The 21212-nt window shown below is 36.8% G+C and overlaps 1 protein-coding gene across 1 annotated transcript; it reads right to left on the minus strand.

Annotated features, from left to right (window-relative positions):
- Positions 1–10483: 10483 nt before the first annotated feature.
- LOC306869729 (coiled-coil alpha-helical rod protein 1-like) lies at positions 10484–21134 on the minus strand. The gene is made up of 19 exons (XM_079416616.1): positions 20919–21134; positions 19564–19807; positions 19335–19493; positions 19181–19256; positions 18971–19078; positions 18240–18334; positions 18025–18139; positions 17807–17917; positions 17553–17693; positions 14908–15018; positions 14160–14266; positions 13849–13961; positions 13701–13776; positions 12756–12877; positions 12508–12675; positions 12337–12435; positions 12053–12204; positions 10925–11054; positions 10484–10720 (listed from the first exon to the last, which is right to left on the minus strand). The coding sequence occupies exons 1-19, from the start codon at positions 20986–20988 to the stop codon at positions 10593–10595; spliced, it is 2325 nt and encodes a 774-aa protein (XP_079272742.1). The 5' UTR covers positions 20989–21134; the 3' UTR covers positions 10484–10592.
- Positions 21135–21212: the final 78 nt, after the last annotated feature.

Below are 21212 nucleotides of genomic sequence, written 5' to 3' on the forward strand. Positions count from 1 at the left end.
GGGGAAAAATGCAGCAATTATAGTTTATTTATAGTTATTTTCAAAGCTTCAATGTACTGTCAAAAAAACTTCATTATTTACAACCTAAATAAGTTCTTGTTAAAAACTAACCAAAATTTCTGCACAGAGACTTGGTGTTTTTTCCAAACAAAAGGAAATATATCGGTATCGGCAAAAATGAGATAAAAAATATTGGCATATCGGATATCGGCAAAATCCAATATCGTGCATCCCTAGTATAATCAAATGTTTGTCCAATAAAATGCTATCCAGAATGAAAAAGTCTAATCAACCAATAAAAAATGCACTTGCTTGAGTCTGACCATGCCTTTGAGAAAGAGATATTTAACACCAAGAACGAGATGACAGTGAAAGAATGAAGACAACTGATCCAAATGAAAGTGAAGCTAAGCCAGTGACTTCACAAGTGTACTGACTAGAGTTATATCATCAATCTGAAATATAGCCACAGCGCTCCTCCAAATTTGAGACTTTTTATATTACTTTATTAAGAAAGTCTATGTCAGTTTATATCAATCACTCTGAATTGTAAGTCTGCATAAAAACAGCCAATTTAGTAATTCTCCAAACACTTTCTCTTGCTTTCACTCCATCCTCTTCACAACTCTGTTCCAAGCTGTGTTTTGGCGGAGAAAAAAAAAACATGGCCAAATTTTGTCTCAAAAGTAACTTCTTTGTTGTATAAATAATCACGCTGTAAGTCAAAATATATGTTGGTCTAAATATCAGCTGATATTCAAGTACAAAAGCATGATGGGTATGGGTGTTGTGTAAATATATGTAAAGAAACTTATATGTAAAATGATTCAAATCTGCATGGTTTAATGAAACATCCAAATTTAGTTTTGAATGTCCTAAAAGTCTTAGTGACCACAGCTCTGACAGCTGATTTGTCAAATAATGTAATGTCAATAACGGCTTGCAAGCGAAGATGACTAACTGACTTAATCAGTAATCGGAGCATTGTGGGTCCATGACTGCTGACTGGAAAATTCAGACCTCACAAACTCTCATGAGCACTGCTTCAAGCCTGCAAATTTTCTTTTTTAGGATTGGGATGATGCCAATCACTAGCAAAAACAGCAAGTCTAAACTCCATTTGTTAGAATATATATGCTTTACATAAACAGATATTTTTAACAGGTCTGAAGTGATGCTGACCGGTCAGAAACTGGAAGAGAATTGCTGAAGCAATGAGAGGTATTTTACACAATACAATGACCATGAGCCACCTGGAGTGAATACACACACACACACACACATACACACACACCACTGGGATCAAGCTGTAAATTATCTGAGTGTTGGTTATATGTGTGCGTGTCTTCATACCCCTCACTCACACTGGACATTCTGTAATAGGAACCCATGGTTGACTAAGCACAAAAACGCACTCAAACCCACACACCCAGTAACACAGCCTCAGCAGCCATCACTCTTTTTTTTCCTATTTCTTCTCTGCATTTTTTCCAGGCAGAGATTCTTCAGTGTCGACCCACTGAAGCATAGAGACTCGCCCAGAGCACACACAAACACGCGAGTACTAACACATTCCTAACTTATCTCTGCAGTCTCTCTCACACACACACACGCATGCACGCATGCACACACACACACACACGCTCTAAAAGAACAAATCAGATTCACTGCAGATGAATCTCTTAATTCTCAAACAGGACAGCAGCAGAGAGAAAAACAGATTTATTTTTCTTTTTATTTATTGAAATTTATTACAATGCGATTACTGTATATGAAATACTGTACAAATAATTATTCCAAAAATGCTTTGCAAAACCATCCTTGTGAAAAAAAAGCATACGTTAGCATACTTTTAAAAACATAATATGTATTTTGGAAGCATTCTTGCAAACACTATACTTAAGTGTGAACAGTGTACGTTAACTGCAATTAAATGACTATGTATTTTAGTTAACATCTATATTAAGTGCAATTAGCTGAACTTGAAAATGTTTCTTTGATGTACATCTTTCATAATTACTTATGTCTTTGAAATATGGTTAAAGTGTATTGTAGAATGTACTGGCAACCATTTAGAGTAAACTAAACTTGTATCTTCAAATGCATGAAATTGTCCATTTGCAATGATGAAATTCTAAATTGGTGCATATGAAAATATACTAAATTTAAATGTAATGTTTAATAATTCAACAGTTAAAATGATAATTAAGAACTTTGCATGTGCTATAGTGTGTTAGTCAACATCAAAATAAACATTTCTTTAAATCATCATAACAACGATTTAAAATGTACTTCACAGTAAAACATTTAATATGACATTATGTACTTCAGTGTATTAGGAAACAGTCATGAAAGTGTACGCTCTTCAAATATACTTAAATGGCCTTTTTATTTCATTAATATTTTAATATATACAAGTGCTTTTTTTAAAAATGATACTTTTAGGATTTGAACTACACTACAAATGCACAATCAATACAATTCAGCACATTGTTTTTTCACAAGGGTAGGCTTAGAATCTCATTAATTCCGATTGAATCATTGATTCAGATTCAGCGTTAAGCGCTGTTGCACTGCTTGTACTCTATGACGCAAAGAACACTCTGAAATCACACACACAGCTAGATGATCACTTAAAAACCAGAGCACTCACTGCTGCAGAGAAAGAGTTATCACAGGGGAGGTTTATTTATGAAGTTCAAATTGTACTGCTGATGCAAACAGGCAGTACATTCTATATGTTAATGAACAGCCTGAAGACCGTGCCAGTGATGTTCAAATCAAGATTCTACATGATTCAGTTCATGAAAACATTTAGCCAGGAGCTGCTTCCTACATGTTAATACCACCGATCAAATTCTGGAAGTTTAAAATTAGCCGCTTCCTCAGGCACAACCCCTGCCTTCATCAGTTTTCTCAAGAGTTTGCATCCACGAGGCTCATTCCAAACCTTGGAAGTTATCCATGTACCTGCTACGGTTTCCTCTAAAGCTTCATACAAACCTGCAAACCGCTGAGTTTTTTTTATACAACTGATGAGTAAACTGCTGGGGGCGTGGCTTAAAGAACATCTGATGACGCTGCAAAACAGCAGCTACTGTGACGACTGCACTGCTGACATCACAGAGAGCAGGAGATCAAACTCTGCCTTTCGGCAAGAGTGCAACAACACAAAGCCCTCGTCTAACACACACGCAGGGCGCATTAAGGGTTCTAAGATATCAGAGGAAATAAAAGCCTCATCCATCATTAAGTTCCCCCTCTTAACTCCCTCAGGGGGAGCAGTGGGCCTCGATCATTCCTGCACATTCATCTGTGTGTCCGTCCTCTAAAAGTTCTACCCAGGAAACCGCTCTCCCGTCCTTGGGTGGCTCACGCAAACATGCCCTGTCAGCAGCTCTCACTGTCCATCTGCTAGAGGCATGAACCCCAACTGCAACATGCCCAATGAGAGAGCAGAAAGTGTGTGTGGAAGAAAAAGACTGTTGGAATGTGTGTGTGTGTTTGTCAAGCTGAATTATGCCCCATGGTTTCTGTACAACTGAGGTCAGCCTCGGATATTATGTTACAGACAATTTTCATGGCTAGTATCTACAGCGATCGCACCAAGAACTTGTGACATTACCAATCAGTTATTTACAGTCATGCATGGCATCCACAAACTGTTTAGTGGGGGTCACAAATGGCCCTTCATTGTGGTTCTATTACTGAAGCACACACTTCTATGCAGTTAGTATGTAACGATCGGCCTAATCGGTAGCGTTACAAGAATAAAATTGGGGTCAGACTAAACTGTGAGAGGTTTTGAAGTGTTTTAAAAGATGAGACGACAACAGTTTAGTCTGACCCCAATTTTATTCTTGTAACGCTACCGATTAGGCCGATCGTTACATATGGTGGCCCGTACGGGGAACGTTTAAAGATTTTTACGCTGTGTTGAGAAGAGTGTTTTAAGATGACAACAAATCAACTTAATGCTGCTTCTTTTAATACATCTGCTGGTTTTAATGATGAATGGGTTTTACATCACTGCGAGTGTGTACAGCTTCGTGCTGAGGTGGTTGCTCTTAAAAATATTGTTTTAAACCTGGAGAAGAATTTTAAAGACTCTGTTGAAAGTAATCTAAATCGTGAAGTGTATTTTAGAGAGGCTGTGGATTTTAAATTTGAAAAAATGGAGGAATCTATCAAAGATGCCGTGGCGACACTAGAGAGAGAGGTCATCGACTGTTTTAAGAGGAGAGACAAGAAATGGGCGAAACAGCTGGAGCAAACAAAAGATCCAGAAACCTCCATCTCTCCTCCCACTGCGACGACCAGCCCAGTGCCTCCCATGTCAACCCCTGGCTTTCCTCCGGCCAACCATCCCAGCACATCTACCACTTCACGGACAACAAACAGAGCAACCGATGGAGAATTCTGTGCCACCACTCCAACTGGGCCAGACTTCGACCACAGCTTCTCCATACTCCCCTTCTCCAGAGAGCAACTCCGCAGCGCACAAGGTGATGACGGCACTCTCCAGGGACTTGCCATCTCTCCCTCCATTCCACCGACCAACAGGATCGAAGTGCGGGAACACCAGGGCTTGCTGTACCGGCGGATCCAGAAGGGCGACGACATCTACAAGATCCAGCTCGTCGTCCCTAAGAACCTGGTCCACCAGACGGTACAGCATTTCCACCAGAAGACAGCAGAGAAGCACCATGGGCGTCTAAAGACCCTCCTGCAGATCCTGGAAGTTGCCTGGTGGCCCTCAATCCGCAGCGACATCTGGGTGTTCGTCCGGGACTGCAAGTCGTGTGGTGTGGAGGCCAAGAAGTGTGCTGTCATCAACCCTAGCAACAAACCACCTCATCCCCGTTCATCAGCATCAATCACATCATCCACCAAAGAGACCCGCAAACCGGATAGGAGGAAACGCCAGGGGGGCTGGCGGACCAGCATGGCTGGGTGCAACTTAGTCCTGGGAGGAGCGGCGCCACCTACCCAAGGACACCCAGGCTGGTATCGGATTCCACCTCTCTCTGGTGTTCCCATAGATTCCTCCGGCAGACTAGTGCCTGTGTGGGAGGGCCTAGTTTTATCTAATTTATTACAAAGGCAATTTTGGACACACATTCAAGAGGATACCCACTACATGGACAATGGCTGACCGTACCTTCCCCGGGGAGCCGTAGGCTGGGGGGGGGGACTATGTGACACTGTCACACATGACACATGTTTTAACCACTCTATGTATTATAATGATTTTATGTATATTAGAGTTTTAATAGGTTTACATGTTGTCTTAGTCATTTTTAGTCCATTTTATTCCTCTTATCGGTTTTATGTGTGTATGTCTTTAAATGATTATGGGGCTGCCTGTCATGTGAGCAATCACATGACAGGAAACAGGAAATAGCCAGCATAAATGAAGCAGCATGGCAAACAAAAGAGGTCTCTGTCAAGAGGACCAAAGCTGGATTGAGGAGTTGCTTTTAAGGACTTACCATTCCAGCAAACCACATCACTTTCATTGGATTATCACTACAGTTGGATTGTATATACACCGGGGGACACTTACACATTGGGACTTACAGCACGCAAGGACTCTTAAGGACTGTTTTATGGTATGGAACCAATGGACTATGCTTTTAACAGCCTAAGGCTTCTTTGTCGTATTGTGTTGTTTTAAGTTCCTGGTAGAAATTGTAAATACACTTCATTTATTCACTTTATTTCTGTTGTCGTCTCATCTTTTAAAACACTTCAAAACCTCTCACAGTTTAGTCTGACCCCAATTTTATTCTTGTAACGCTACCGATTAGGCCGATCGTTACAAGTACATATCCTTTCAAATCTTGTATGGCAGCTGCTTGCGCTTTAGGAAAAGCACACAGGCCAGCTGCCAGTTCAGCGAAATGGTTACATGAGCAACATCACTTTTCATTGAGGAAACTGTAGAGAGCGTGTCTTGAGGGAAAATAAAAGGTTTGAGCATAAGACAAAGAGTTATAGAATAGGAATATAAATAGGAATAGAAGTGATACAACCAAGAGGTCAGAGTTTGGCTGGTTAGAATGACCCTGTTCCTGGTAGACGGTGGAACTAAACCATCTGGACACAAAAAGTATCTATCCATCGTCTGCTGCAGGAAAGAATCCTAAAAACTGGAAACATGTTAGCATTTTGGAACTTTAATGAAAATTGCTGGCTCTTTGACCAATTGCTTTTGTAAGTCGCTTTTGATAACATTGCCTGATAAATGCATAAATGTGAATGAGTTTTTGTTTAAATGCCTGAAATAAAGTCTGTGGTTAGTAAAAGGTCATGATCTTTCATTTTTTTATTCTACAACATCAAATACTAAGAAGTTTCTAAATTCTAGTTATTAAATTCACTAGTCTGCTTTAACAGCCTCATTGTTTTATATTCTTGTCCTTGCAAACTATTCTAACTAAAATGTTGAACTTGTTAATTATAAAGATTGAGAGTTGTCAGAGGCTTCGTGATGATGTTGAAGTTATTAACTGTGGTGTAGTTCACATTTAGGCTTCAAATTTCATAAAAGTTGTGTTTAAAACAAGAATCAAAACAGTTGTTGGTCACAGAGCTTATTTTCTGCAATAATCTAAGAGCTAATGGAAAAATCCTATTAGACTTTTGTATGATGCAAGCTTCTGGGTTGGCCTGTAAAATTAATAATTTCTGCAGAGCGCCATTAAAACATTAGCAATGTCTTCTGATGAACTCTAGCTGACTGAAATGTAGAAGTCTACCCAAAAACGACCATTTATTAGAAGCACTGGAGCAAACAAAAAAAACTAAATAAAGTATACAATCACCCTCTCAAAGTGATTTTCTCAATACTACATCACACAAGAACATCACTCCCACAATAACTAGAACTTATTTGTCATTTTCCACTCCAACTCTTTCTTTCTCCTTAATCACAAACAGGGATTTTTTTGGCCTCTCAGTATGTAACCTCTAATTTAGTCCTTTAGTGGATAATACATCCCAAATAGCACCAGTAGAAGGTGAATGAGACATAGATTTTCCAAAACAGAAAAATACAGACATACCTGTCAAACTAGGAAGAGATGTATCAAGCTGTCAGTGAGTGATGCCTTTCTCTCCCCAGCACACGTGTAGTCTCTCAGCCTGAAATACAAGTAGTGCTCCAAAAGTTCTCTGAAGGTGACTTTAAATTTTAATGGATACACTACACTCTAAAAGCGGAGTGTATCCATTTAAAAACATATCAAAGAAATATATGACAGGAAGGACAAAGTGGTTAAACACGCACACACCTTTTATTTACAAGTTGTGCAGAAAAAAGCTATTAAAGTCAGCACAAAACACATGTTGTCATAATCTGACATATTTTAGCGTGAAACGGAATACATACGAGAGAAAGAAGTGTGGGAGTGAGGATTTTATCCTTCGAGAATGAATAGGATAATGAAATATGGGCATTCCATACCAGAAGCCAGGTGGCTGAAGGAGAAGGGTTGTAAAACAAGGTGATGTCGGCCGAAAAGGAGAGTTGAAGGTTGTGATTTGATGAAAAATTACAAAAATATTTTTCCTTCTAAATATAAGATCTGGGCAGTCCCATGAAAACACTGGGCTTGAAAACCAAAGCTTTTGCTGTGTTCTATTGTACGTCTTTTCACATTTACGTTAATGCTGAAAAATTGAGGCCATTTTAATTTTGTATTTTTGTTTGTTTAAGAAATGAACATTTGGTCAAGTCACAGTAACAACTTATAATTTTGAAAACATTAAATCAGCACAACTGTTTTCAACACTGACAAAAAGAAATGTGCCTTGAGCACCATAAACTAAGCATATTAGAAAGGATTATGAAGGATCATGTGACACTGAAGTAATGGCTCATCATCAACATCATCAAGAAATACATTTTAAAATTGATTATTTTTTTAATTAAATGAATGCTGCTTAGTTAAGCATAAGAAACTTTAACATTAAAAAATCTTACTGAGCCCAAATGTTTGAACGATAGTGAATGTGTTGTGTGCTGCTAGCACAGGATCATACACTGCAAGGGGTCCACACTGGAAATGCTGAAGTTTGCCTACAGTCCTTGTAGTAAATGAACTGAGCTGCTCTGGAAAAAAGAGCCTGCTAAATAACAAAGAACTTTTTGCTATAAAATGGCAGGAGGTTTCAGTGACTCACACTGGATTATTTTTATTGGCAGCTTCTCATTTCCATCGTCTTCATCTGCTCTCAAGGATACGGGGTAATTGCCACTAAATCTGAAATACAAATCGATACTAACTAATACTAATTGATGTAAAGGCACTGACAGAAATGTGACCCTGGACCACAAAACCAGTCATAAGTAGCACAGGTATATTTGTAGCAATAGTCAACAATACATTGTACGGGTCAAAATTATTGATTTTTCTTTTATGTCAAAAATCATTGGGATATTAAGTAAAGATCATGTTCCATGAAGATATTTTGTAAATTTCCTACCGTAAATATATAATTTTATATATATATATATATATATATATATATATATATATATATATATATATATACACATACACACACAATCATGGCCAAAAATATCGGCACCCTTGGTAAATATGATCATTGTTAATCCTTTTGATCTTTTATTTAAAAAATTCACAAAAATCTAACCTTTCATTGGATAATAAGAATTTAAAATGGTAATACACATTGGCCACAATTAACGGCACCGTTTTATTCAATACTTTTTGAAACCTCCATTTGCCAGTTTAACAGCTCTAGATTTTCTCCTATAATGCCTGATGAGGTTAGAGAACACCTGACAAGAGATCAGAGACCATTCCTTCATCCAGAATCACTCCAGACCCTTTAGATTCCCAGCTCCATGACGGTGCTTCTTCTCTTCAGTTCACCTCACTCATTTTCTACAGGGTTCAGGTCAGAGGACTAGAATGGCCATAGCAGAAGCTTGGTTTTGTGCTCAGTGACCCATTTTTGTGCTGTTTTTTAGGTTTGAGTTTGGATTATTGTACGGTTGGAAGATCCAAACATGGCCCATTATAAGATTTCTAACAGAGTCAGTCACTTGTTGATTTTTTATCTGTTGGTATTTGATAGAATCAGTGATGCCATGTGTCTAAACAAGATGTCCAGGACCTCCAGCAGAAATATAGGCCCACAACATTAAAAATACAGCAGTATATTTCATTGTACACATGGGGTACTTTTTTATCCCTGTGTTCACCAAACCCATCTTGAGTGTTTGCTGCTAAAAAGCTCATTTTTTAGTTTCGTCTGACCATAGAAGCCAGTCCCATTTGAAGTTCCAGTCGTGTCTGATAACTGAATATGCTGGAGTTTGTTTTTGGATGAGCTAGGATAATTTTTCTTGAAACCTTCGCAAACAACATGTGGTGATGTAGGGGCTGTTTTTTTAAGGTTTTCTGACCCCGAGACTCAACTATTTTCTGCAATTCTCCAGCTGTGGTCCTTGGAGAGTCTTTAGCCACACAAACTCTCCTCCTCACCGTGCATTAGGACGATATAGACACACGTCCTCTTCCAGGCAGTTTCGTAACATTTTCTGTTGATTGGAAATTCTTAATTATTGCCCTGATGGTGGAAATGGGAATTTTCACTGCTCTAGCTCTTTTCTTAAAGCCACTTCACTAATTTGTGAAGCTCAATTATCTTTTGCTGCACATCAGAAATATATTATTTGGTTTTTCTCATTGTGATGGATGATGAAGGGAATTTGGGCTTTGTTTTCCCTCCTACTTATATTTCTGTGAAACAGGAAGTCATGGCTGGAGAATTTCATGTTCATAATCACCCTGGAGTGCTCAAAATTGTGAATATGAATGGGAATATACTTCAGAGATATTTCATAAGAATTTCTAGGGGTGCCAATAATTGTGTCCAACGTGTATTTGAGAAAAACATTTCATAATGATATTTCCCCCCATTTTAAATTCTTATTATCCAATGAAAGGTTAGATTTGTAAATTTTTTAAATAAAAGATAAAAAGGATTAACAATGCAGATTCATTTTCACAGCCTTCTTTGATCATATTTACCAAGGGTGCCGATATTTTTGGCCATTACTGTGTGTATATACATTTTATTATTTTTTATATATTAATTTTTGATTAGTAATATGCATTGCTAAGGACATAATTTGGACAACTTTCAAGGCGATTTTCTCAATATTTTTATTTGTTTTGAACCCTCAGATTCCAGATTTTCAAATAGTTGTATCTCAGTCAAATACTGTCCTATAAAATATATATATATATATATATATATATATATATATATATATATATATATATATATATATATATATATATATATCAGCTTATTTATTCAGCTTTCAGATGATATATAAATCTCAAATTCAATAAATAGTGCCTTATGACTGGTTTTGTGGTCCGGGGTCACAAATGTCTAATTTTGCAAACCATCTGAGATTAACTAAAAGATCTACAGGTCTAATTTGACAAAAATCTCTTTTATTAAATTATAAAACAGACATCAAATCCCATGGGAGGGGTTGGACAGACAGCGAGTGTGTGAGAGAGAATTGATTGGTGTGTTCAGCACTATTCTTTATGTGTGTCAGCACAAGAGGGTGTTTGTGTCACAGTGAAGGCCTGACCCTCCTCATCATCTTCTTCCTCTGAGCTGCCCATCACTGCTGCACTAAGAGCCTGCAGTGCCCCCAGCAGACCTGAGAGAACCGCAGGAGAAGAGGAACCACGTCAAGTGCAAAAGAACATTGAGTAGACATTTAAAAAATGAATCAATGTATGAATGAACATATTATATAATCAAAGATATTACAAAATTATAAATAAATATTACAAAATTATAAATATAAATCCATATCATGGTCAAAAAAGTATCAGGTTAACTGGTGTCAGAGTATGCTTGCTTTCAGGTGTTGGAAGATTGCTGCTCTCAGACTGAGGATGATGCTTTTGTTTCAAATCCACAGTTGTCTGAATTGCTGATCTTCTCAGTCTTTTATATTCATTCATCAAACCCTGTTCCTGAACCACTGCCTGCACACACACAAAACAATAGAAAATAAAGGACAGAGAAACAGATCTAAAAACCACATAGATCTCTGAGCCAAGAACATTTTAAATATAACTTGCAAAAAATGATTTGCATCCTTGATGCGTTAAAGCATGTTTATCTACAATGCAGTTGCAGAAACCACCCATTCACATATTTCAAACTGCATTAAACCGAAATTCATGAACTCACAAAACACCTCATGTCACTAACATATGATATTTTCCCCAGCAAAATGAGTTCTGAAATTAGCTGGAAATATACAGATCATAAAATTATAGCTTCATGTTTGATAATACAAATTGCAAAATTACAAAACTTTAGGTTGAGTATTTTTAAGTTTAAGTATTTTTATAAAATAATATGAATCCAGCCTAATTTATAAAAAAGTGACACTAGCTAAAGATTTTATACAGAAGATGCTGTTATTTTAAACTTTCTATTCATCAAAAAATACTGGGAAAAAATGTCACAGTTTTGACAAAAAAATTACACAGCACAACATTTTCAACATGGATAATAAGATATATTTCTTGAACACCAAATCAGTATTAGAATGATTTCTGAAGGATCATGTGGCACTGAAGACTGGAGTACTGGCTGCTGAAAATGTAGCTTTGCCATCACATTAATAAAATACATTTAAAATATACTCAAATAGAAAGCAGTTATTTTAAATTATAATATTTCACAATATAACTGTTTTTCCTGTATTTTTGATCAAATAAATGCAGCTTAATTTACATCAAAAACAGCTGTTTAAATGTTAAATTTTTTACAACTAAAATTTAAAAATAAATAAAATAAAATGTTTCATACCACAAGTTTTTGTATTATTATTTTTTGGCAAAATAGGTTGTGTCCTATCTCACTGAGGCCACCAGGTGAGCCAGGACTGCCAGTGATGCCCCCTCAATTAGAACAGATGAGTGTGAGTGTGTCTGTGTGTGTGTGTGTGTGTGTGTGTGTGCGTATGACTCACCAGTAGAAGGTTGCGGTCTTTGTCCTTGTCTTTCAGCTGTTTCTGCAGATGTGTGATCTGCTTCTGTGTGTGTTCTGTTCTCTCTTTTTCTACGTCTTTCAACTGTTCTTTCTCTCTCTCCACCTGCCTCTGAATCTGTCGCAAAGCTACCACTGCGCACACACACACACACACACACACACACATAAAAGACAATGTGTGCTCAGTAATTCGCAGACACTCACAACATCCATCATAAATGCATACCATGACATTTGTATTTTTACTGCATGTCAAGTATGTACCTGCTTTTGTGTGCTCTCTCCTCGCTGTGTTGAGTTGAGCCTCTGTGTCCCTGAGCTTCTCTGCACACACACTCTCAACTTCTGACACCTTCTGTAAAACTACACAAACATCCATAATCAGCTTTTGGGGGATTGCCGTTACTTCACTCAAACACATTGCTCTTCATGTACCGGAGTCACACTGCTGCTGTAGTCTCTGGGCCTCAGCACGGAGCTCTACAATGGTCCCCTCATGCTCTTCACATTGTCTCTGCATCTCCATTCTGCTCGATTCGGATGCCTCCAACTCCTCCCTGCTTTGTGACAGAGCTTCCCTCAGGTGTCCCAGCTCTCTCTCTCCTGCAGTTTGCATTCAACACAGTTACAGTCCTCTCTTTACTATCTTCAAAAGACATTCAGGTTGACGTTTATGTACATACGCTGCTGCTGTAGTTCTGACAGGGAGGCGTGGATGAGCTCTGGTGTGCGTTTGAGTTCCTGTGCAAGTTTGTCTCTCTCTGCGCTCAACAACACTACCTCGGCCTGGAGACTCTTTATAAAGCTGCAACACAGACAGGAGATAATGGAACGGGGGTACTAGCATACTGCTTAATATACACAAATAACCTGGACTACAAAAACAACTATATGTGAAAGCTGCAAACATGATTAACATTACAAACTACCTTTAAGACTCAGCTAAAAACATATAAATTTAATAGGTATTTTGGATAATATGGTTATATGTGGCCATGTGTGGTTGCCATGTGTGTGTGGGTGTGCAAATGTACTTACTTGTAATATACTATGTAAAATGATCTTGAGCTATGGAAAGGCGCTATATATAAAATTACTACTTCTGCTTCAAACAGTTGTATGCTAAAGCTGTCACATCAGCTCTTTCCCTGTATGTCTTGTAAATAAAAACAGGTATCTTTCATTTTTAATCCAATGTTGTATCTTTCTCTTAACAGAGTGATAAATTAATGTTTCAAAAAATTATGAAAAAACCATGAAGAGCAATTTTCAATTCAACATTGTATCTTCTCTTAACAGAGCAATCTATTGTTTCAAATAATTATTCAAAATAATAATGTTTAATAATTAATTAATATTTAATAATAATAATAATTATTATTATGAGTATATTAATAATAATAATATTTAAAATAATACAATTATTGAGTGAATATTACTATGCATTGTGGGATAAAACATCTAAAACATTACATTAATGTTTTAGGTCATTTTAAATATATATGATTGAGCTGAACCCCAGCTATCTTTTGTTCCTTTGCTTCCAATAGTCAGCGGTGGAAAAAAACATCTTAAAGAAATTTTACTTCGAATATCAATGTCTTTAATTCATTCCCATGATTCTGTACCTCTCTGACACTGCTGGCTCTGGAGATCTCGTAGCTTTTTTGGTTCTCCAAAGAGCTTCTTTCCTCAACAGCAGCCCTGCAGACAAACAGCCCATGTATATTAAAAGTGAAACACACTTACATACACTCGCACAGATGACACTCTCACCATGTACTGTGTCCAGACGTTTGGCAGCGAAGGCGAGTCTCTGGTTCAGCTGACTTACACTGGACTGAACCGCTTCCATCTGACCTGCCTTCATTTCTATGGCTGACATCACTCTGATGAGAGAGATAACACACAAAGAGACAGATGTTTACGGATGAGCTGGCTTCAGGCCTTTGGTCAGAGGAACAGTCAGCTTTAATCTAATCATGACAGTCACGTTGGTATTTTTTTAAACTTGTTTAATCCAAAGAGACTTACAGAACACTAACAGATTCAAGGGCCAGCTCAAGGGGTGTGATTGTGCGTGCTACCTGTGTGCTGTTTCACTGATATCATTCAGTGATCCCTCGGTGCACTTATTGCACTCTTTCAGCTGAGCATTCTCCTGTAGAGCACTGTACAACTGCTGCTGTACTCCCTGAACACACACACAAAGCAAGCACATGGGCTGTCAGAAACACACACTTGCCTGCAGGCGATACAGAAGAAGAGTTTCAGTGCCGTCACTGTGTAATACAGCTGATCATCTGGACAGCTGCTCTGAATGTGGTGAGTAATCACGGATGAACAATGTGATGTTAAAACAGCAGATCTTCTCTGAGTCAACGCTGAACAAGCTTAATCCTCACTAAACTCAATCCAACTCAATCCAATTCAGACTGTTAAAAAGCAACGATAACAAGAGAAGAATGAGGGCAAATGGGACAAGCTCATGAGGGTTGGAGACAGAGTGCAAAAGCTGATCATGCGAATATCAATGAGCTACATTTTTAACGAGTAACCACTTAAATTTCAGTTTGGTTTCTCATGCACATCTACTATATCACCTGGAAGACCTATGATGTAATAAACCCTTCATCACAGCAGCATGCATGGTTAGGACATGTATAACGCTGAGAAAATTGAATTCAGAAGCCCAATATGAGTTACAGAAGAACATCTGGCATCTGTGCAGACTTTATCCATTACCAATGAGAGGAATTTCATTCTAATGGAAGGACCACAAGACCTAAACCTTACTGACACCACAACCAGACTTAACCTTGTATGTCAACGTACCTGTGCGTGTACATGCTGTAACTCCAACTGGGCCGTTCTGTCCTCTAGTTGGTGCTGAAGGACACTGTTCTGCGACTGCAAACACTCTACTTGCTGCTGTAGAGAGGAAACCTACACACGCATACAAAAACAAAGATTTGAAAACATTAAAATTTAAGTAAACAATAAATAACTAAAAAACTTACAGTTTTACTAATGTGATGTTAAAACAAGTAGATGTAAAATCTAATGTGGGAACCAGACATTTTTTTATGTTGATGGCCAAAATTGTACAGATCGAAAATTAACATTAATCATCCATTCAAACATTTTGCATGCTTTTGAAAGACGTTAAAAATACAAAAGGAACATAATATTGTGAAATATTATTACAATTTAAAATAACTGTTTTCTATTTTAATATATTTTAAATTGTATTAATTCCTGTGATGGCAAAGCTGAATTTTCTCAGCCATTAGTCTAGCCCTCAGTATCACATGATCAGTGTTGGGTAAGTTACTTTCAAAAAGTTATTAAAGATACTAATAACTTAATCAATATTGTATTTAAATTACTTTACTAATTACTCTGTCTGAAAATTAACCTAGTTACTCAATAAGTAACTTAATTATTCAAATCGCTAATTAGGCTACATCTTAAAATCCAAATAAGCCTTAATAGAAATTAAACTCATTATTCTTTCAATTTGAGTCAAACATAGAATAGTTTAGCCTTTTGGCTTTAAAACAACTGTAACACTTAAACTTTTCTTATGTAACCTTCTTTGGATAACAAATAGAAATACTCAGTTTGGCAAGATGTTCAGGAAAAGCCCAACTAGTAAAATCCGTACAGGTTTATGTAAAAATAACACGTTAACCAATAAGAATAAATGACAGAAATGATCTTCTCTGCTGAATAAAGCCATGTCAGATCGCGCTGTTCTTATGAGGTAAATTCCTGATAGTAGGTCTTCTTTCAAAAATGATGAAAATTAGATGAATCTTGATTTTTATTTTTTTTGGTATCTAGGGCATTTGCATGCAGGTGACTATATATAATGAGCTCGGATACGGGAAAGACTGTACTTCAGTTTCATACGGATTACATAATCAGATAACATTCGTTTTCTATTTGAATTCGTTCATTTAAAAGTAGACACTTCAGGCTTTCAGATACAGGAAAGACTTTACCTCGTTTTAGTTTCATACGGATTACATAATCAGATAACATTCGTTTTCTATTTGAATTCGTTCATTTAAAAGTAGACACTTCAGGCTTTCAGATACAGGAAAGACTTTACCTCGTTTTAGTTTCATACGGATTACATAATCAGATAACATTCGTTTTCTATTTGAATTCGTTCATTTAAAAGTAGACACTTCAGGCTTTCAGATACAGGAAAGACTTTACCTCGTTTTAGTTTCATACGGATTACATAATCAGGAATATTCGTTTTCGATTTGAATTCGTTCATTCAAACGTAGAAATTCCAAGCTTTCAGATACGGGAAAGACTGGTCTCGCTTTACTTTCATAGGGATTACATAATCAGAAATATTAGTTTTTGGTTTTAATTTGTTCATTTAAAAGTAGACACTTCAGATACAGGAAAGACTGTACCTCGCTTTACTTTCATACGGATTACATAATCAGATAATATTCGTTTTCGACTTGAATTCGTTCATTTACAAGTAGAAACTTCAAGCTTTTAGATACGGGAAAGACTGTACCTCACTTTCATACGGATTACATAATCAGGAATATTCGTTTTCAATTTGAATTCGTTCATTTAAACGTAGAAATTACAAGCTTATACGGGAAAGACTGGTCTCGCTTTACTTTCATAGGGATTACATAATCAGAAATATTAGTTTTTGATTTGAATTCGTTCATTTAAAAGTAGACAATTCAAGCTTTTTAGATTCTATTGATTTTAGTCTTATATGTATCCGAGTATTTAATGTTTCTCTGTGAATCAGGAAAATCTGAAAGTGAACGCGCTGGCGCGCGGAAGGTTAAAGCCGCAGCATTCAATTTTATCTTTAGACGGTACATTTAGATTTCAAATTCAATATTGATTTTAGAACTGTTGAAATTATTTACTGTATGTAACGCAAGTACTTTATAAGTAACTGTAATTAAATGACCTAAAAATGAACAGTAATCCCTTACTTTACTTTTTCAGTGGATAAATCATTTAATTACAGTAACACTTTACACCCAACACTGCACATGATCCTTTAGAAATCATTCTAATATGTTGATTTTGTGTTCAAGGAACATGTATTATTTTCGATGTTGAAAACAGTTGTGCTGCTTAATATTTTTGTGAAAACTGATACAGGATTTCAAAAGAGCAACCTCTAGTTTTATAAATATTTGTAATAATGAAAAGGTTCCTTTTGATCAAACTAATGCATTTTTGATGAATAAAAGCAAACTTTTAAAAACTGGAAAAACAGCAATCTCCAAATGTTTGAACAGTGGAGTATATGGACACTATAGTTAGCAAAAAATATTCTCTCATATAGGTAAAAATGACTTGAAAATCAATTTCAGGGTTCAAATAAAAATAGAAATGCAAATTAGTACTGACACCAGTGGTTAGGAATGTTCATCTATCATAGTACACTATGCATGTGCATGAGAATGCATTTGCATTACCATGTTATGCAGATGTGTTTTCTCCTTGTGAAGTTGTAAATCTCTGGTCTGCAATTTAACAAGCAGCATGAAGACCTTTTGTCTCCAAATACTCAACATATTCCCAGCTTTACTGCCAGAGTACAATGGGTCAGTCTGCACCTACACACAAAATAAAATAACACTAAATGTACTAATGAATTCATATGTGTCAAACTGTATTGGTCATTGATTTCAAATACTACATATGAATGTCTGCATGTGTGTAATCTTACCTGTTCACCTAGCTCTTTCTCCTGAATATCCATAATGTCATTGGCTGCGTTCACTCGAACATTCAGCAGCTGGACTGATAAAGACAGGGCTTCCTTTTCCTTCTCTAAATGCTATACACGCATATTCATAAAATAATTACATTCATGCATACAACATTAATTCAAAGGACCACAACTGATGCACTGATTGCAGTTCAGCAGACTGTGTGTTAACACACCTGTATCTGTTGTCTAAGCTCTTCCTCTTCCTTTTTCTCTGTGATGTGGCTGCCAATGTATGTCCGCAGTTTCTGCACACACTCAGACTGTTCCAGCAATGAGCTGTTCAGGACACTGCACAAATACAAATCATGTGAAATCACATGAACAGACCTGCAGCTGATTTGTCATTTAGAGACAGCAACATGAGCAATATTTGTTTTCTTATAATCACCTCAGTTGATTTCTCAGCTCGTCTCTCTCTGATATCACTTCCTGTATTTGGGTCCCCAGTAAGGTCACTTCCTGTGCAGCATCGGCCATGACATTCTGATAGTAAGTGATATAAGTGGTATAACATAAAAAAAAAAAAAATATATATATATATATATATATATATATATATATATATATATATATATATATATATATATATATATATATATATATCACATACACCATTACAATATATCAAAGAGTGAAGTCATACAAAAAAGAAAAATGTAGGACAGGAAGATTAAGTTATAATATTTTAAAATATCAGTTTCATCTCTTAGACAAATTAAAAGGTAAAAAAAAAGCATGCATCATTCACAATAAGATCAATAACATGCATTTAGAAAAGACAGATAGATTAATAGAGTGGACTGTAATTTCATGCCGACATTTAAAGGTGCACTAGGGAAAAATTCTGTTAAAAATGAATAACAAAATCAATTACTGAGCAAGTATAAAAAAATAATTTAAAAAAATCAATGTTCAAAACTCTCCTTGCCTTATTATTTGTATAATAACAATGTAAGGGTGGATTTCATGGGACAAGTCAGTTTTACACCACTCATCTGTGCATTGGTAATGAGCTTTTTATTTATCTGAGGTACAGCATCATCCATTGTTGAAACTAAGAAACCTCATTCAGACAAATGGGAACAAAATATAGCCACTTTATTGTTAATCATGTCTTACCTGTATCTCAAGTTTTTGTTGCAGTCTCCCCATCTCCTGCTTCGAGTCATGTAACTCTTTGTCCAAATGTTGACATTTTAATTCATACTCTCCTTTTAGGATTGAAAGCTAGACACACAAATTCAGGCTGTATTTAGAAACTAGCATTTCTAAAATACACATTTTTCACTCGTTCTGAAAGATTAGGGAATAAAGTGAAAGAGTATTTACCTGGTCTTGGCTCATACTGAGTTCAGCCTTGCAGCTCTTCAGTTGACTGTGTAATTCATCACGCTCTATACACTGTCTGTAGACACACACACACACACAGTTCAGCCCACATACACAGCTGAAGTAACGAGACCATCAGTTTGCGTGTTTGTACCTGTTTATTTGGTTTTGCTGATCTCTGACCTGCTCTCTCAAACACTCTACTTTTCCTTTCAGACGCTCCATCTCTCCTCTCATCACTTCCTTGTCTTCTCTTAACCTTTCCATCTCTTGCAGCAGGGGCTCTGAGCTGCTCCTCTCATCTTCTGGCAATCTGACAGAGAGAGAGATGAATTTACAGACAGACCACTAAAGTCACTGGATGTGCTGATGTGTTTGTGTACCTGTGGTCAGGGAGCCGTTGTATTATTTTCTCACTCTGGTGTTTCTGATGGACGGGCCACCACGCTTCCACTGTAGCAGGCTCTGTCCAGCCAAACCCCTCCTCACTGAATTTAGAAGGGGGTGGAGCTCTAAACTGTGGCAGAACTTGGGTGGGTGTGGTATGTGAAGCTGTGGGCCGGGCTAGCGGACCCCCAGTAAACTGAGCAGGTGTCATCAGAGGAGGAATGGCGTTACAGACAGATGCTGGGAGACAAATAGAAAGACTGATGATCATGTAATAAACACATAAAGACTGAAATAGAGGCAGGGCCTTCAAATCTCTATTCTGAGTGTGTGTCCCCTTAGCATCTGGACTTTTTTCGTCACATTCACAACATTACAGGTGCCTCACATACGACACATTTTAACAGTACTGCTCATTATCTTTTAAATTTGTTATCATTTTTAAATCACCTTTTAGCTGTCACTAGTTTACTTTTAGAAGTACAAACAGTCCATGCAGTGTTGGGAATATTACTTTGGAAAATGTAATAGGTTACAGATTACAAGTTACCCTATTCAAAATGTAATAAGCAGAGTAATTTTATTTTATGTTTATTATAGATCATGATTGATTATCATAGATATGATTACTTTTCTAAATTGCTAACGAATGTTTTCAACTGTTAATCATTTTGATTCCGTGTCAAATCAACCAATTTTCAAAAAGTTCCTCGGCTCAAATTTTTGATTTTGCTGATATTTTTTCTGAAGAAGGACATACATGTATAGTGATGGAAGACAAAATATCAAATGTCATGGGTGAATATTGTAGAGGGGGGTCAAAATGGCAATTTTCACCTTAGATTCAGAGCCAAATTTCAAGGGGGTAACAATACCTTCCGAAAGATGGCAGCATCATCATGTTATTTTAGTATTAGTAGGTCTGTTAGTAAAATATGTTGACTTTAGCAATCTTTGTTGCATTATGTGCCAATGGTGACCGTTCAAAAATGGGGAAAGAGCACTTTTCTAGTGTTTTTCTCCAAAGTTTACATGCCTTTAACTCAAGAAGTATTAAATATATCTTAATGCCCTTTTAGATATTGGGTCTTAACAAACTTTCGTTTTGGCATCTTCATTTTTAAGGCCCTATATGGTTCGGTTCCAGAGATATTGGAATTCCAACATGGCTCCATGAGTAAATTGTTAAAATGTACGAAATTTCAGGGGTCAAAAACCAAATGTGGGTCAATTTGCAAAAATATGATACTTCTTTCAGCAGTTAAGATAATATACAAGAACTTAAATGCGGTTTAAAGGGTGTTGGATGAATCTATTATATCATAATGCAGTTTATTCTCTGTTTGTTTACCTCCATCAGGAGCTTTCATGAAGTCAGCCGGCGCGTTCAGCCTTTCTTCTCTCCACATAACGTTATCCATAATAACCACTAAAAGCCCAGTCTTACAAAATCGGTCTTACATAAACTTGTAAAATGTTTGAATCGTAATGTTTTGATGATCATTTCACGTCAGTTTTAGAAAGTGCGCGTCCTGTCCGCCGTTCTGTTGTCATGGCAGAGATTTCCGGTCGGAGCGAGGCACTACAGCGCCCCCTGCAGTCTCTATTGAACAACTAAATCAAATATAACATGCTTATTTTCCAC

This window comes from Barbus barbus, assembly GCF_936440315.1.
Source record: "Barbus barbus genome assembly, chromosome: 5".
In the NCBI taxonomy this organism is placed as follows: Eukaryota; Metazoa; Chordata; class Actinopteri; order Cypriniformes; family Cyprinidae; genus Barbus; species Barbus barbus.

Bases quoted from the DNA above. Each gene is read 5' to 3' on its own strand.
- LOC306869729 (XM_079416616.1), bottom strand. From the start codon at position 20,988: ATGGATAACGTTATGTGGAGAGAAGAAAGGCTGAACGCGCCGGCTGAC. The intron at 13,962-14,159 runs GTAGCACGCACA...CTCTCTCATCAG, and splicing joins ATCAGTGAAACAGCACACAG to AGTGATGTCAGCCATAGAAA. The intron at 10,721-10,924 runs GCAAGCATACTC...CGGTTCTCTCAG, and splicing joins CAATCTTCCAACACCTGAAA to GTCTGCTGGGGGCACTGCAG.